The sequence below is a fragment of the Zalophus californianus genome, chromosome 9, assembly GCF_009762305.2.
Source record: "Zalophus californianus isolate mZalCal1 chromosome 9, mZalCal1.pri.v2, whole genome shotgun sequence".
In the NCBI taxonomy this organism is placed as follows: domain Eukaryota; kingdom Metazoa; phylum Chordata; class Mammalia; order Carnivora; family Otariidae; genus Zalophus; species Zalophus californianus.
In genome coordinates, this window is record NC_045603.1 from 214065 (window position 1) to 232019 (window position 17955).

General features: G+C 47.2%; 3 protein-coding genes across 7 annotated transcripts in view; 2 read left to right on the plus strand and 1 right to left on the minus strand.

The window, feature by feature from the left end:
- SYCE3 (synaptonemal complex central element protein 3) overlaps window positions 1-11491 on the plus strand; it is a 33280-nt gene extending 21789 nt beyond the window's left edge. For all 3 annotated transcript variants that reach the window (XM_027594455.1, XM_027594453.1, XM_027594454.1), the window contains one exon: window positions 11194-11491. In XM_027594455.1, coding sequence (XP_027450256.1) covers window positions 11194-11351 — 158 coding nt within the window. In that variant the 3' untranslated portion in view covers window positions 11352-11491. The remainder of the gene's footprint in view (window positions 1-11193) is intronic.
- Window positions 11492-12569: 1078 nt separating this feature from the next.
- The window catches only part of ODF3B (outer dense fiber of sperm tails 3B), a 28668-nt gene continuing 23282 nt past the window's right edge, over window positions 12570-17955 (plus strand). The window contains exons 1-3 of one of the 3 annotated variants that reach the window (XM_035721903.1): window positions 12578-12594; window positions 13803-13931; window positions 14876-14932. The gene's annotated coding sequence lies outside the window, so the exon portion shown is untranslated. Of the gene's footprint in view, window positions 12595-13429; window positions 13524-13802; window positions 13932-14875; window positions 14933-17955 lie in introns of those variants that run through there. The other 2 variants (XM_035721902.1, XM_035721901.1) reach the window with 2 other exon arrangements.
- KLHDC7B (kelch domain containing 7B) lies at window positions 12659-16391 on the minus strand. The gene is made up of 2 exons (XM_027594344.2): window positions 15469-16391; window positions 12659-14889 (listed from the first exon to the last, which is right to left on the minus strand). Exons 1-2 carry the CDS (start codon window positions 16389-16391, stop codon window positions 12804-12806), a joined length of 3009 nt encoding a protein of 1002 aa, XP_027450145.2. The 3' UTR covers window positions 12659-12803.

Consider the following 17955-nt stretch of genomic DNA (forward strand, 5'->3'; position numbering starts at 1 on the left):
AAGTTGGTTGGAGGGGCACCTGAGTGGCTCAGTCAGTTAAGCGTCCAACTTTTGATTTTGGCTCATGATCTCAGGGTGGTGAGATCAAGCTCTGCATCGGGCTCTCTGCTGAGCATGAAGCCGACTTAAGATTCTCCCTCTCCTCTGCCCCTCCTCTGCTCGAACACGCTCTCTCAAAAAAAAAAAAGGTTGGATTTAAGTTTCAACTACTGAAGAATAAACTACAAGTGGAAGTGGTAGAGAATAAATCTCAGTAAATCATTTGGGGTCAGATCATGAAAGACTTTGTGTACCACACTAAGAAGTCATTCTGTAGTTAACAGAGAAATACTGAAGAAAGCTAAGTGGGGAATGACGTAAAAAGATACATGTTTTAGAAAGATTATATAGCAGTGTGGAGGAGATTGGAAGCTACCTCAGCGATGACCTCACAGATAAATACCAAATACAGCATTGGTGGTATAGTGGTGAGCATAGCTGCCTTCCAAATACATGAAATAATAAGCCACTGTGAGTGAAAGTCCACAGAAACAAGAGTCAGCATATTTAGATCTCCACAGACTGTAGGTGATGTCAGATGCAGAGTGTAAATAGCTATGTATAAAAGGGCTGAGGAGGTAATGCCAGTACAAAGATGAGCGTAAAAGAAACTCGAGAATAGACAGATTGGGAAAAAAAAAATGGGGCCTCTCAAAGGGAAAGTATTGTAAGATAAAAAAGAAATCAAAAGGGACGCCTGGGTGGCTCAGTCAGTTAAGCGTCTGCCTTCGGCTCAGGTCCTGATCCGGTCCTGGGATCGAGTCCCACATCGGGCTCCCTGCTCCGTGGAGAGCCTGCTTCTCGCTCTGCCCCTCCCCCGCATTCATTTTCTCTCTCTTTCTCTCTGACAAATAAATAAATAAAATCTTTTAAGAAAGAAAGAAAGAAATCAACGGCAGTTGAAGAGATAATCAATTGGAGAATAATGCCTCAAAAATAGATAAAGTAAAAGCATGAAGAAACGAAGAGACTAGTGATATAGACCAAAAATGCCTAACATATATCTAATTGGAATCTCAGGGAAAAAAAGACATTAGAGACAATGGAACAATAACAATATTTAATAATATAATGTCTCGAGTTTTCCAGAACGGATGAAAAGTGAAATCACAGATCCAAGAAACAAAACACATCCTAAGGAAAATAAAATGATATCCTTACCTAGACACATAATAGCAAAACTTCAGAACGCCAGACAGAGAAAAACTACAGGAATGCAGAGAGAAAGAAAACTAAAAGGAGAGAGAACTGGAGTGGACTTTTTCAGCAATAATCATGAGAACCACAAGTTAGTGGAACAATATCTAAGTGTCATAAAAGCACTATTCACCCAGAATTGTGCATCCAGCAAAATTATCTTTCAGTAATGAGGGAAAATAGGGCGCCTGTGTGGCTCAGTCAGTTAAGCGTCTGCCTTCAGCTTAGGTCATGATCCCAGGATCCTGGGATCGAGTCCCGCATTGGGCTCCCTGCTCATCAGGGAGCCTGCTTCTCTCTCTGCCCCTCCCCCCCATTCATTCTCTCTCTCAAAAATAAATAAATAAATAAAAATACTTTTTAAAATAATAATGAGGGGGCGCCTGGGTGGCTCAGTTGGTTAGGCGACTGCCTTCGGCTCAGGTCATGATCCTGGAGACCCGGGATCGAGTCCCGCATCGGGCTCCCTGCTCAGCAGGGAGTCTGCTTCTCCCTCTGACCCTCTTCCCTCTCGTGCTCTCTATCTCTCATTCTCTCTCTCAAATAAATAAATAAAATCTTTAAAAAAAATAAAATAATAATGAGGAAAAAATAAAGACATTTGCAAATGAATAAAAACTGCCAACATTTGTCACAAAGAGACCTGCTTTAAAGGAACTACTAAAATTTTACTTAAGTAAGGGGAATATGATCTCAGAAGGAAGGTCTGAAATGCACAAGGCAATGGAAAACAAATAAAATGTTATACATGTAGGTAAATCCCGAATAGTTCATGAAGTACATTTTCTCCCTTCCACATTACTTCCTGTGACAATGTGGCTAAATTTTCTGCCACCACATAGCAAGTATCCCTTCTCCTCCAGCTTCCAGTAAGAGTTTCCTCACTTCTCTGTAAATACCTATTACTGGCAGACTTTTCAAACTCCCAAATCCTATGAACAGTGTGTTCAAGGCACTTTAAACTTGCACTAATACTTTCCTCAAAGTCCTTACAGTTTTTCCAGCTTCCATCCACTGAAACATTCCAAAGTCACTCCTACATTTTAGGGCTTTGTTACAGAAGCATCGTGCTCCAGTACTAAAATCTGTGTTAGTAATCTATTGCTGCGTAACAAATTAACCCAAATTTCACAACTTAAAAGAAGAAACACTATCACGCAGTTTCTGAAGATCAGGAATCTGGGAATGGTTTAGCTGGGTGGTTCTGGATATATTTTTTATGGGTTTGCCCTCAAACTGTTGGCTATTGTTTCAATCTCTAGATATTTGACCAGAGGCTGGAGAATCTCCTTCCAAGCTCATGTAGCTGTTGGCAGGAGGCTTTCTATGTGGTCTCACCATAGGGCTGGTCATGACATAACTTCCCCTAGATCAATTATATGTAATAAATAAATATAAGAGTATAATACTATATATATATATATAGGTATATATATCTGCCCAAGACAGAAGGTACAGTCTTTTATTAGCTAATGTTAGAAGTGACATACCATTATTTCTGCCATATTTTACTCATCACACCGACCTATTCTAGTACAATGTGAGAGAAAACTACATAAGGATGTGATTATGAGAAGACAGGGACTACTGGGGTCAACTTGGAGGCTGGATACCACATTTATTAAGAGCATCTAAAACATATATTATTAGAAATAATAAAGCTTAGCAAGGTAGCTGCAGATAAGATCAGTATACAAAGTTAACTGCATTTTTACCTACCAGCAACAAAGAATTAGAGCACATTTCTTAAAGGCATTTACAACAGTAACACACACACACACAAGCGTGTGCACACACACATCTATGAATTCCCCTGGAAGAAATTTAACAAGAAATGTACAAGGCCTAAATGCAGAAAATTATAAAACTTGACTAACAGATACTAAAGATCAAATAATGGAGCTATAGCAACATTCATGAATAGAAAGACTTAGAGCAACCAATGTGTCTATTCTCCCCAAATTTCATCCTAGGCTTTAAAATAGTTTTAGTGAAAATCCTAACAGGGTTTTTCATGGAACTTGACAAGTTTATTCTAAACATTTATGAGAGACTTAAGAGCCAAAATGCTAAGATATTTCTGAGGAGGACAAGGACGGGGAATTTACCCTACCCTTAGCAAGATTTACTATAAAACTGTATTGTTAAGACAGTGTCATTTTGACAAGTTGAGCAACAGAATAGAACAGAGAGCCCAGAAACACGCACACACACACTCACACACATACACACAGACATGCACACACGACACACTCTCATAAACACACACATACACATTCACAGATACACACATTTGCACACACATAACACACTCATACACACACATACAAATACACAAGAATTTTTATTTATTTATTTATTTTATTCATTTATTTGACAGAGAGAGAGCGTACACGTGAGCAGCAGAGGCAGAGGGGGAGGCAGATTCCCCGCTGAGCAGGGAGCCCAATGCAGGACTCGATCCCAGGACCCTGGGATCATGACCTGAGCCGAAGGCAGACCCTAACCCACTGAGCCACCCAGGCACCCAGGAATTTTTATAAATAACAGAGGTGAAATGGCAGATCAGTGGAGGAAAAGAAGGAACTATTTAATAAGGAAGCTTGAGAAATTGGTTATCCATAAAAATAAAATTAAAAAAGGATCCCTACTCACATATACACACAATAGCTTCAGAATAATGAGAATTTAAGTGTCAAAAATAAGTATAAAACTTGGGAAGAAAATAAGGGAGAGTATCTTGTGACTTTGGGGGTGGGGTAGAATTTCCTAAACAAGAGGCAAAATGCAAAACACCAGAATAAAAGATTGATAAATTGAGCTACATTAACATTAAGAATTTCATCAAAAGGTAATTTAAATGTCACTTTCTCAGTGTAGTGTTTCCTGAGCACCCTTCATGAAATTTCAAATCCTTTTTCCCTGCCACTCTCAACCCTCCTTCACTGATTTATTTTTCTTCTTAGTATTTATTTCCTTTAAACATACTCTATAAGTTTACTTATTGTTATTTATTATATAATGGTCATGAGGACAAGACTTTTTGACATTACCTCTCGTTCTGTCCCCAGAACTTAAACAGGTACTGACCCATACCAGGTGTTTAATAGGTATTTTTTAAATGAATGAATGTGTCTTAGCTCCCTGACTTTTTAATGCATTTTTTTAAGATTTTATTTATTTATTTGTCAGAGAGAGAGGCAGAGCACAAGCAGGGGGAGCAGCAGGCAGAGGGAGAAGCGAACTCCCTGCTGCGCAAAGAGCCCAATGAGGGACTCCATCCCAGGACCCTGGGATCATGACCTGAGCCGAAGGCAGACTCTTAACCGACTGAGCCACCCAAGCATCCCAACTTTTTATGCATTTTTAGAGAGCCTGTGTCTTAAGCTTCTTGACATCTTCCTTGCCTAGAACAGTGCTAACAGTGAAATAGGTATTGGAATATGATTGTTTCCCTTGGTACCTCCTTCCATGGCACAGTAAGGAAAATGTTTGTTTGTTTGTTTTCAATTTGGGATTGGTAATAGATAATAGATAATCCCCTCTCTACCATAGTGGGTCCTTCATTTGTTGTTTTCTAATGATTTGGGTTTTGTTGACTTGTTTTTCTTAATTGTTCTCTGGCAGAGAGTTTGGCTTCTCAGTTCACAGCGTGTTATCATCACTGATCCATATAACAATCTTCACTTATTTGTTTCCATTTTTTTATTTCCATTTTTTTTCGCTTATTCCCTTTCTGTGTATTTTTGTAAATTTTGTACTTTTGTTTTTACGCATATATTTTTAAGTTATGTAAACTATATTGCATTATATCTCCAATCTATACCTTCCTTTTTATTTTTTAAAGATTTTATTTATTTAGGGCGCCTGGGTGACTCAGATGGTTAAGCGTCTGCCTTCGGCTCAGGTCATGATCCCGGGGTCCTGGGATCGAGTCCCGCATCGGGCTCCCTGCTCAGCGGGAAGCCTGCTTCTCCCTCTGCCTCTCTCTCTGTGTGTCTCTCATGAATAAATAAATTAAAAAAATCTTTTAAAAAAAAGATTTTATTTATTTATTTGACACAGAGAGACAGCGAGAGAGGGAACACAAACAGGGGAAGTGGGAGAGGGAGAAGCAGGCCTCCTGCTGAGCAGGGAGCCCGATGCAGGGCTCGATCCCAGGACCCCGGGATCATGACCTGACAAAGGCAGAAGCTTAATGACTGAGCCACCCAGGTGCCCCTTCTTTTTATTTTTTTAAAGATTTTATTTATTTATTTATTTGAGAGAGAGAGAATGAGAGAGAGAGCACTAGAGGGGAGAGGGTCAGAGAAAGAAGCAGGCTCCCTGCCAAGCAGGGAGCTCTATGTGGGACTCGATCCCGGGACTCCAGGATCATGACCTGAGCTGAAGGCAGTCATCCAACCAACTGAGCCACCCAGGCGCCCCTGTAATTTCCTTTTTAAACTCAACTGTACTATGAGGATCTATTTGAGTAGAGTTCCAGACTTTCTTCATATGCTTGTTAGTCCTTTGGATTTCTTCTTGTGGACCATAAGAAGCAGTGTACTGTAGGTAGTTAAAAATATGGACACTGGTGGGGTGCCTGTCTCAGTCAGTAGAGTATATGACTCTTGATTTTGGGGTCACAAGTTCAAGCCCCATGTAGTGCATAGAGCTTACTTAAAAATAAATAACCAGGGGCTCCTGGATGGCTCAGTCAGTCAAGTGTACAACTCTTAGTATTGGCTCAGGTCGTGGTCTCGCAGTTGTGGGATTGAGCCCCACATTGTGCTCAGTGGAGAGTCTACTTCAAATTCTCTCTCCCTCTCCCTCCCACTCTCTCACTTTGTCTCTCTCAAATAAATAAAATCTTTTAAATAAATAAATAAATAACCTGAATGTGAAGGGTAGAACTATAAAGTTATTGGAATAAAATGTAAAAAATAATTAAATAAAAAACAAACCATGGACACTGGAGCTTGATTACTATAAAATCCCGCCTGTGCCACTTATTAGCTGTGTGACCTTAGCAGCTACTTAACCTCTCTGCCCCTCTGTTTCGACTTCTGAAAAATGAAGATAATTATAATACCTACATCTTAAATTTAAATTCTAAAAAATTAGGTGAAATTCACACACCGTGTAATTAATCATTTTAAAGTATACATTCAGTGGCATTTAATACATTCACAATGTTGTACAGACACCAACTCTATCTAGTTCAAAATATGTGCATCATTGAAAAAAGGCACTTTGTACCCCTAAGCAGTCACCCCCATATGCCTTTATCCCCAGCCCCTGGCAACCACCAATCTCTTTTCAGTCTCTATGGATTTATCCATTCTGGGTATTTTGTATAAATGAATCATATAACATGTAAATGCAGTTTGTCTCTGGCTTCTTTTCCTTAGCATAATATTTTCAAGGTTCATCCAGACCATAGAATATATTAGTATTTTATTCCTTCCTATGGCTGAATAATTATCCCATTGTATGGATATATGATTTTATTTATTCGTTCATCTTTTGATGGGTATTTGGGTTGTGTCCACCTCTTAGCTATTGTGAATAGTGCTACTATGAACATGTGTATACAAGTATTTGTTTGAGAACCTGCTCTCTGTTGTTTGGAATATTACCTAGAAGTGGAATTGCTGGGTCATATGGTAATTCTGGGTCTAGCTTTCTGAGGAATGTCAAACTGTTTTACACCATGATGCACCATCTTACATCCCCACCAGCAGTGTGTGTACAAGGGCTCCAATTTCTCCACATCCTCACCAACACTCATTGTTTTCCGGGTTTTTTTTTAATTATTGGATTTTCTGTCTTATTAATTAGAAGTACTTTCTTGTATATTATAGATATTAACCCATTATCATCTTTAAGCATTATAAATTTCTTCTATCATTTGTATGAAAACTGTCCATGTTGTCCTTAGTTGAAAAAAAATTTTTGATAGAAAGACTCATCACCAATATTTTGCCTTATGGTTTGTGGTTTTTAAGAAGTCCCAAGATCACAGATATTCTGCTAAATTTTGACCCACAGATGTTATTTTCTCTTTCATATTTATATCTTTAATTCATCTGTAGTAACTGTCTTTTTTCATTGATTTTTGGTTTTTTATCATATACTAAATTTCCATATATACTTAGGCCTATCTCTGAGCTTACTGTTTTTCTTCCATTGGTCTATTTGTCTATACCACACTATTTTTTTTAAAGATTTTATTTATTCATTTGACAGAGAGTGAGCACAAGCAGGGGGAGCGGCAGCCAGAGGGAGAGGGAGAAGCAGACTCCCCGCTGAGCAAGGAGCCCAATGTGGGGCTCAATCCCAGGACCCCAGGATCATGACCTGAGCCGAATGCAGACACTTAACCAACTGAGCCACCCAGGCACCCCTATGCCACACTATTTTTTAAAATATGTCCTTATAGGGGAACACCTGGGTGGCTCAGTCAGTAAAACATCTGCCTTCGGCTCAGATCATGATCTTGGGGTCCTGGGATCGAGTTCTGCTTCGGGGTCCCTGCTCAGGGGGAGTCTACTTCTCCCTCTCTCTCTGCCCCTTCTCCTGCTTGTGTGATCTCTCTCTCTCAAATAAATAAACAAAAATCTTTAAAAATATATATATATATGACTTTATAGGAGGTCTTGATATCTGATAAGGCATATTTCCCCCCTTCTAGCTTTTATTTTTTAAGATTGATTTAGCTATTGGATCTTTATTTGTTCATATACATTTTTATAATTTACAAATACTGATAGTTTGGGGGTTTTTTGTTTGTTTTAGAGAGAGATCTCTAAGTCAGGGGGAGGGGCAGAGAGAGAGAATCTCAAGCAGACTCCCTGCTGAGTGCGGATCCTCAGGGGAGCTTGATCTCACAACCCTGAGATCATGACCTGAGCTGAAATCAAGAGTCAGTCGCTTAACTGACTAAGCCACCCAGGCATCCTCAAATACTGATAGTTTTATCTCTTACCTTCCAATCTTTACACCTCTTACTTCTTTTCCAAATTCTTTATTCCATTTACCAGCATCTCCTATACCAGTAACATTGTTGGAGGTATCCTTGTTTGATCCCAATTTTAAAGGGAATATATACATAGTTTCTCCATTTAGTATAATGTTCATCATAGGTTTTGGTATATCACTTTTAGTAAGTTAAGGGTGTCTCATTCTATTTCCAATTTGTTAGAATTTTGATTTTTTAAATCATAACTAGGTATTAAACTTTGTTAACTGCCTTTTTTTTGGCTTTAACTGAGATATTCCTCTGATTTCCCCATTTTTATTAATGTGATTAATTACACTGACTGGTTTTCTAATACTCAGTCTTCCTTGAATTTCTTTTACAAACTCTATTTGATCATAACATACTATTTTAACTCATTGTTAGATTTGATTAGTTCATGTTATATTTAGAGTTTTACATCTATATTGATGTGAAATAGACCTATATTTTTTTCATATAATCTTTGATTTTAGAACAAATGAGCTTAGGGAAAATTATGTTTTTATTTTTGCTTATCTCTGTTCTCAAATTTCCTATAATGTGAATGGAAAGCTACTATACCCATACAGTGAGATTATCAATCTTCTTTTCCTAATTTCTGGAATCACTTCTATTACATAAGACTTAACTGTTCTTTCCAAAGTTTGGTAAAATTCATCTGTAAGACAATCTGGGGCCTGAGACTGGGAGGTAGAACTTCACCATTTACATTTTAAAACGTTGATTGGTCTATTTTGCCAAAGGTGAGAATTCACGTATGGCTGTAAACCCCAGGCCCATCTTACCCCTTCCTCACGTGGCTCAGCTGACCCTCTTGCCATTGTTCCTGTAGTCTCTGTTCTCCATTTCTATCTTCCAGGCCCACACAGCAAATTCACTTACCACATCCCTAAGTGATGTCCGCCCCTCTCCTACAACAGATTTTTGTTTTTTGTTGGTTTTTTTTTTTAAGATTTTATTTATTTGAGAGAGAGAGACACAGTGAGAGAGGGAACACAAGCAGGGGGAGTGGGAGAGGGAGAAGCAGGCTCCTGCGAAGCAGGGAGCCCAATGCGGGGCTCAATCCCAGGACCCCGGGATCATGACCTGAGCCAAAGGCAGTCGCTTAACCAACTGAGCTACCCAGGCGCTCCTCTAAAAATAATCTTATAAAAAATAAAATAGGATGGGGTGCCTGGGTGGCTCAGTGGTTAAGCGACCGCCTTCGGCTCAGGTCATGATCCCGGGGTCCTGGGATCGAGCCCTGCATCGGGCTCCCTGCTTCGCAGGAGCCTGCTTCTCCCTCTCCCACTCCCCCTGCTTGTGTTCCCTCTCTTGCTGTCTCTCTCTCTGTCAAATAAATAAAATCTTTTAAAAAAATAAAATAGGATGTTGTCAAGAACATTTTCATCTCTATTACATACTTCTCAAAAAATACACCTATCAGAAAATTTTTTCTTAAGATAAAAGTGTCTTAATGGGTTTGTTTTTATTTTATGGTCACTGAGTCTTAAACCTGAGCATGTTTCCTCTGCTTTGGCCTTAGGAAACTCAGAGCTAGAATTCCAACTGCCATGCAGAACATTATGAGACTCATTTCTGCAAGCTCTTTTTTTCTCCTGAATTTTTATTTCTTACTGCCCTAACCCTTTGCCCTGAATATCTCAATTATTAATTTTGTAGTAAGAGTTTCTCCTATCTTGAACACCCTAATATGTTCTAGGCAAATTACATATATCATCCATTTAATCTTCATAGCAAGCTGTGAGATTGGGACGTTGTCTATCCTTTACAAATGAGGTTAGTAAATTTAAGTCACTTGTTCCTGGCCACATAGGTAGCAAGCAGAGAGCCCAGAAGCCAACTGCTCTGACTCCCAGGTGCATGCTCCACCAGCTGTCTGAAAGGGTGGTCTACTTATTAAGATACAGGTTCCTGGGCACCATTCCCAACCTGGTAAATAAGAATCTCTTTGAGGGAGGCCTCAGTGGCTCAGTTGTTAAGCATCTGCCTTTGGCTCAGGTCATGATCCCAGGGTCCTGGGATCGAGCCCCATATTGGACTCCTTGCTCTGTGGGGAGTCTGCTTCTCCCTCTGCCTCTGCCCTGCTTATGTTCCCTCTCTGTCTCTCTCTCTCTCTGTCAAATAAATAAAATCTTGAAAAAAAGAAAAAAGAACTTCTTTGAGTTGTGGGAGGGGCCAATAACCTACATTTCAACAGGTTTCCCAAGTGACTCTCATGCATCCAAAAGTTCAAGAATTCCTGTACAAGCATATATAGCTATATGCCCTCTATCTGTTGAGATACTGCACAAAGCTTTTCTAACAATTTTTCCCTAACCAAACAGATACTACTTTCTGTAAAACATCAAGTCTCTCATGCTGCTGACCTTGGGCATGTGTGGATATTCATGTGCAATTATTATTATTCATTCTGCCTATCTCTTCTTTGGACTGGCCCTAATGAAAGCACAGAGGTACCCAGATAGAAGTGAGCAGGCCTCCCAGGCCACTATGCATAAGGTAACATGAAGCTCAGAACCTTGCTAGAGTAAAAGTAGTCACTCCCATGTGAGCTTGGATAAGCATTATGACTCCTCAGGGTTCACCCTGCAACCACTAGCTATGAACTGCTGATGGGTAAGGACTTATGTTTGCTCTAATTTTTCCCAATATTTTATATCAGACTGGCCTCCAGCCTTAATGTCCTGGGCTGATGCATCCAGAAGTTAAGACCTGTGTGAGGTCAGGGAAGTTTCAGTTCTGCCCTGTGTAGGGAGAAGTTTTAATAGGGGTTTTTATGCACACTATAACACGTAGCCTACCAGTTTTCTCTCCTTAGAGAAATTGGGTAACTCAGCAGGATCTAGTCCCTGGGATGCTTAGCATGGTTGGAGGCGTGTGGCCCTCCCTGGGGCCTTCCAGAGCCACAGCCCCGCTCTGCAGCCTGATCAGGGCCTGTCTGGTTGTTGCAGTGCAAGCCACATGGATGGCCTACGACATGGTGGTGATGCGCACCAACCCCTCACTGGCAGAGTCCATGCGCCGGCTGGAGGATGCCTTCCTCAACTGCAAGGAGGAGATGGAGAAGAACTGGCAAGAGCTGCTCAATGAGACCAAGCATAAACAGTAGGCCCCCTGCCCACCCACGGCCACCATGCTGCCATCTGCCAATGTGGAGAAGCCCCTAAGGCATGGAGCCTTCTCTGCTGGCAGAGTAACAGCGACCTAAATATAGCTGTATTAACAGTACTTGTTTCTCAATAAACTTATTTTTAAGAACAACCTGAGGACCCCTTTCTGTCCTACCCAGCAGCATATCAAACCTTGCGAACAAAAATGAGAATTATAAGATGCAGATGCTTTCAATGAATTAAACATATTTAGTGCCAGTAGCACCAAGCATAGAATAAAAAGCAAAAACAGGGCCAGATAGAGACAAACCAGGTCAGAGGGTGGGACAGGTAGCAGTATTCAGTCAGATTTATTTACCTTCCTATGGTGGATTCCAAAATAGGCAAAGGGGAACATTATTTATTCATCCTGGGCACTGTGCTGGGTGCTCACATATGTGACCTTATGTTCTCACCAACTCTCCTGAGTAACAGATGTTCATTAGCCCCCAACTCACAGAGGAGAAGAATGAAATGAGATGTCTCTTCCAAGTCCACGGCTACTAAGGGAAAGAGCTCAGGGAAACCTGGGTCTCACGTGAGAACGGGCGTTGGTGGGGAGTGAGACTGGCTTCTAGAGGGGCAGAGCAGGTGGGAGAGACCCCACAGAGGGGCATGAGCCCAAGGGGTCCTGGCCAGGCCTGGCCTGGGCTTACAGTCAGGGGCTGCAGAGAGCAGAATGGTTTCAAAGACAAGCGTTCTAGGCCTCTGGGATCAGTTAGACAAAGGAGGGCTACAGAGTTGTTCCCAAGCCAAGCCAGGTTCCTGAGGCCTGAGGCAAAGACATTTTCCTGGGAACTTTTCTGTTCCTTGTTCCCCCTTCCCACTCCCTTATAGACTCCTTGCCCAGCTTGGAGCCCTAGGGACAAAAGACAGGAAGTGTGACTTGTTTCTAGCCACCTCCTTCCTCCTCTCAGCAGTCACTCAGCTCCTCCACAGGCCAAATCCTGGTCCTTAAGGACACAGCATCAGTCCCTGGCTCTCAGAGTACCAGTAGACCCACAGACAGATGTTTTTCCAGGCAGTGTGGTGCTGCCAGAGGGAGACTGGCCCTGGAGCCCAGAGAAGGAGCACCATCCTGGAGGAGGGGTATGTGAGCCAGCTGAGGTGTGAGGGCAACAACTAAGTCATAAAGGAAGTAGACAGCATTCTGTGGTGGGAGGGTGGGAAACGGGCTAGGGATGCCCAGCAACCAGCTCACAGGTAGGTACAAGGAGCCTGAGCTCCCAGGGGGAGAAGTCTCTCTTAAGGGCTGGGGGGGGGGGTATGGAAGGGGGAAATCATGAGTCTGTTAAAACAGAAAAAGAAAGCTGTCCCAGAAACAACAGCAGAAAGTTCTGGATCCCAGCCACCTTCTGTGCCCCACCTGCCAGCAGACTCCCAGCCCCAGGGTTTCCCCCGAGAGCAGCAGCTCAGAGGGCAGTCTGCAGTGGATCGGTGGCAGGCAGAGTCAGGATGAATGGAGAGAGGACCCCTTTATTCCCCAGAGCAAAGGGCTGCAGCTCCCTGGCCTGGAACTGGGCAGTCCCCTCGGAGACCGTAAAGGTGGCCGTGACCTGGTGGTTGAGGCAGTAAATGGTGTTGCCCAGCGCGGTGCAGTGGAGTGGGGCCGGGTCGGGCAGCGGCAAGGAGGCCGCCCGGCTCCAGGAGCCGGTCACGGTGTTGTAGCGCATCACCGCAGCGCCCACGCCCCGCAGCAGGTCGAAGCGGTAGAGGAAGGCTCCCAACGCCACCATGTCGCTGGAACGCCGGTGGCTGGCGCTGTAGGGGCACTCATCCCACGCATCCTTCCCAGGGCTGTACCTCAGCAAGCGGTAGAAGAGGTGGCCCCCGGTGACGTAGATGTCCCCACGGCAGGCCACAGCCTCATGGGCCACAGGGAAGGTGCCCGCAGGGAGGGGCGCGCGTGAGGTCCAGGCGTCCGTGCGCGGATCGTAACGCTCCATGCTGTACAAGCACTCGCCACCGATGGCGTAAAGCAGCCCGTCCAGAGCCACCAGCTTGAGCTGGGCACGGGCCTGCTGCATGGGCCTCACCTGGCTCCAGATGTTGGTCAGTGGGTTGTAGCAGAAGACCTCGTTGGAGCAGACGGCCTTGGCCCCAGAGCCACGGATGCCCCCCGCCAGGAACAGGTAGTTGTGCATGGTGCAGAGACCACAGCCCCGCAGCGGGGCCTCCTCCGGCACCTGAGTCAGGGGCCGCCAGGTGTTTTCTCGGGGGTTGAACACGTGCAGGTGCGTGCGGGAAGGCAGGGGTGCAGGCCCTGGAGTAGGAACCGCCTCCCCACAAGGGCCCCTGGTGACCCCTGAGCGGCTCACCCGGTAGAGGCTGGGCAGCACAAGGACCCCCAGCACCGCCTGGCCCCGGCCAGTCCGAAGGCTCAGGATGCGCTCTCGGTCTGCCCCGCTCAGCTGCCGGTAGAGGTTCGGGTCTCCCAGCACGTGCAGCAGATTGTCGCTCATCAAGGAATATGTCTCCTGCAGCAGGCCGGGCTCCGCGTGCCGCTGGGCGAAGGCCAGGACGTCCAGGCAGTTGCCCAGGTCCAGGCGTTGTCGTAGAGCTGCTGCCGAAGCCGGCTCGCGGGCTAGGGAGCTGGGCTTCCGGGGCCCCTCCACCTCCCCCCCGCTCCCCGGCCTCTGCAGAAGCACCATGAGCTTGCCGGCCTCTTTCTGCTTTCCTGGGACTACTATACCGCTGCCTGCAGGGCGGGGCTTCTCCCCTGGAGCCTCTCCCTGGCGCCTCGCCGGCACAGCCTGGCGGACACCGCGCTCGGAGCTCTCGGCTCTTTCACCCGCGCTGCGTTTCCGCGGTGGCGGGACCGGCTGTGAGGCGCCCCTCCCAGTGGGGGACGGTTGGGGGCCAGGCTGCCTCTGCTCAGGGCGCGGTGATGGGGCCCCGGGCATTGCAGCTCCGGGCAACAGAGGGTCTTCTGCACGCTTCTCCTCGACTGCCTCTCCTCTCGGACCTGAGGGAGGCTCTGGGGTGGGAGCCTCCTTGGTCTCCAAGCGGCTCTGCTGTTGCCGACGTCCAGCCTCTGTGTCTGGCCCTGAGGAGCCATTCCTGACCTCCAGGCTGGGGGCGGCCCCTTCAGGGGCAGAACCAGACTCTCTGTTCTCAGAGGGTGCACCGGTGCTGGGATCTCTAGGGCTCTCGGGAGCTGCCCTTGGGGCTCTCCCCTGGGGTCTCTCTTGCCTGGGGAAAGGGTGACTCCTAAGAACCATGGAAATAAGATTTTCCCAGCTGGTTGGGATTTGCCCCTCCTGCTTGTCCTTGCGGAGAGCCGCACTATGGTCCTGTGCCGCAGGCCTTGACCCACTACTGGGGGCAGCGACCGGGGCTTCGGCTGCAGCTGAGGATGGCGCTGGGGCTGACACTAGGGCTGGGGCTGGGGCTGGGGTTGGGGCTGAGGCTAAGGAAGGGAACGGGGCTGGGGCTGGGGCTGCAGCTGGGGCTTGCACTGGCCTGAGAGTTTCATCCTCCGCAGGACCCTGGCTAACTCTGAGGGACAAAGAGTCTGAAGGCGAGGAGGTTGGGCCTACAGGTAAGAGACCTCCTTGGGAACGCGCTGTCAGAGGGGAAGCCAAGGGTGGAAGGGGCTTAGGGATGCGCGGGGAGGGTGTGGCTAAGGGACTCAGGGAGGGGGCTCCCTGGCCGGTGTCTGTGGAGGGCTTTCCTCTGTCCTGAGGGCCTCCCTCCTGCTCACTGCTCTGCTCCCCCTGGCCTTGCTGGGATTCTCTCCTTTCTCTCACGCCGTGGCCCGCTTCCTCCTCTGTCCCACTGGGCCCTGAGCTGAAGAAAGAGCCATCTCCAGAGCCATTAGCCCCAGCCTTTACTGTGTTGTTGGTGTCTGTTGTCCCCTGCCCTTGAGACAAGAGTCTCCCCTGAGACCCCTCTGGCCATGGGCCCATGGAGCCTGGGGCCTGGCTGAAGCTCCTGGTGACAAGAAAATCCCTCCTCTCCAAGGGCCAGCCTTCCACGGAGGCTGGAGATCCCTGAGCCTTCCTGGGAGCCTGGGACCCAACCTCCCTGCTTTCCAGAGCTAGGGCTGGGGCTGGGTGGAGGCTGCTCACCCTGCACCCCTTCTCTGTGCCCTCAGCCAGGGGCCTAGTCTGCGTGGTGTGTGATGGAGGCAGCTCCTGGGGGATAGGGGGCCTCTGAGAGCCTGTGGAGAGGCTGCAGGCTGCATCCACAGCATCCCACACACTCACCACAGTGCCCAGGCGCAGGGAGTCCAACTTCGGGAAGTGGCGGTTTCTAGCTCCTGAGCTAGAAACCTTCCACCGCCGGCTGCTGGGGCCTCTCTCTAGTGAGCCAGGTGACCCTATACCTCGTTGCCAGGGACTGGTGTCCTGTTCTGTGGTGTGGACCGGGCCCTGGTGAGTTGGCACCTTGACTTGGACGCCTCCTACCTCCACTTGTCCTTCCATCTCTCTGCCAGGACTCCGAGGGTTGAAGTGGATCAGGAGGGGGCCAGACGTCCCCCCTACTTTGCTTCTACCCACGAGGGCAGTACCTGGCCTGAGAGCCTCCCTTCCTTTACCTCGGGGGGCTTCTGGACTGGCATTACTTTTCTGCTGTCCCAAGGCCCCTCCAGTGGTCACCTCACCAGGTGTCTTGAGTGGAGGTAGAGCTGTGGCAGCCAGACGTCCACCTCCCCAGAGCTTCGGATCCTGGGCTCCTGCTGCAGCCAGACTCCCCTGGCCATGTCCCGGAGGGTCTGGCTTCCCCTGCCCTGGGCTGTTTCCCTCAATGCCACCACTGACCTTGGACTTCAGGAGCAGGGCTGGCCTGGCTCCTCCCACCTGCAAAGGCTGGGCCCCAGGGGCTTTGGATGCGGGTCCTGCTGCCTCCTGGTCCTGCCCAGAGCCAAACCAGTGCAAGGCCAGTGCCGTGGCGGCCGCCACAGCCAGCGCCAGCAGGGTCAGGACAGCGCCGTCCCAGTCACCCTCCCCGTCCCAGCCCCAGCCGAGGCCATCAGGCTCCAAGGCGCCCTGGATCATGGTGCTGGGCTGCAGACTCAGCGTGAGGAGCCAGGTCAGCAGGCTGGAAGCTGTGTGTGCTGCCTGCAAGTCGGTCCTTCACTCAGGTCTGCCCAGACGGCATCAACAATGCGCCCCGCCCACAGGGCTGCCCAGTTAAGGTGGACCTGTGCTGGGGGACAGTCGCTCCTCCTGGCCTAGGAGGGGGTGGGTCTCTGTGCCCGCGCCTGGATTGGGGTTTGTCAGTGGAGCCTAGGCGGAGCTCTCAGGAGTCAGCATAATACCCAAGAGCTCCAGGAGCTCAGGGGCCTCTCCAGGCCCACCTGCCCCCTTCTCCTTTTCCATGGGGTCCAGTGGCAAATGGCATTGTTCCTCAACACAATTCCAGATCCCAGCCAACCTGCTTCTACCTACAGACCCTCAGAGCCCCCAAACTTCCACCCCATTGTTCCAACTCTGAGCCTGGGTCCAGCCTCAGGGGCTCTGTCAGGGAAGAGTTACCCACAGGGAGATGTTATCTGCAGCTTTAGCAACATGATGCAGCCCTGATGAAATTACCAGAAACCCAAGAAGACGGTTCCACTGTGGGCCAGCAGGGGAGGGGTGGGAGAGGCACACACCCCATCATGCCAACACTGCAGGCTGGTCTCAGACTGAGGGAGACCATGGAGGGCATGCGTCCTGACACTAAGCACTGCCTTACAAAGTGCATCCTCGGGGCACCTAGGTGGCTCAGTCGTTAAGCATCTGCCCTGGGCTCAGGTCATAATCTCAGGGTCCTGGGATTGAGCCCCGCATCAGGCTCCCTGCTGTGTGGGAAGCCTGCTTCTCCCTCCCCCTGCTCGTGTTCCCTTCTCACTATGTCTCTCTCTGTCAAATAAATAAATAAAATCTTAAAAAAAAGAAAAGAAAGAAAGAAAGAAAGAAAGAAAGAAAGAAAGAAAGAAAGAAAGAAAGAAAGAAAGAAAAAGAAAGTGCATCCTCCTGTCACCTCAGGTGTGAAGTGGAGACTTGCACTGTTCTCTCCCAGGACGTATAAGGGTGCTTGAGAAGAGCCAAGGCTAAAGCCCCCACCTCCCCTCTTCCAGCAGCCTCTGGACTTCCCTTACCCTGAGTTCAGCAGAGATGGAATAGAGTTTTCTAAAGGAATTTTCTAAGCTGTCAAGAGAAAAAAAATGAACAAAATAAAGAAAATCCAAAAGTTGTATTTCTCTCTTTATTGGCCTGGCTTATTACAACCCACCTGCACTTTCCAGAACCTCCTGGGCCTCCCCCTGCACCCTATGGACCATCTTGACTGCTCAGATGCCTCTTCCATGGTGCCCCCAGAAAGCCCTGAGCCCAGCCTGCTCTTACCCCTGTTACCTCATCAGCCAGCCCCCAGGATCCCTCAGAGACCCTCCTCTGACCCCAGGTAATCTATCAGCCTGACTTCTGGATATCCTATCTCATTCCTTGGCCTTCCCTCATCTTAGCCAAATCACTCCACTCCAGCGTCCTCACTGGAACTCAGCCCCCTTAGAGGTCAGCACGTAGATACTTCTGCTGGGCATGCACCTGGCTTCCCTCAGCGTGGTTTTTCAGG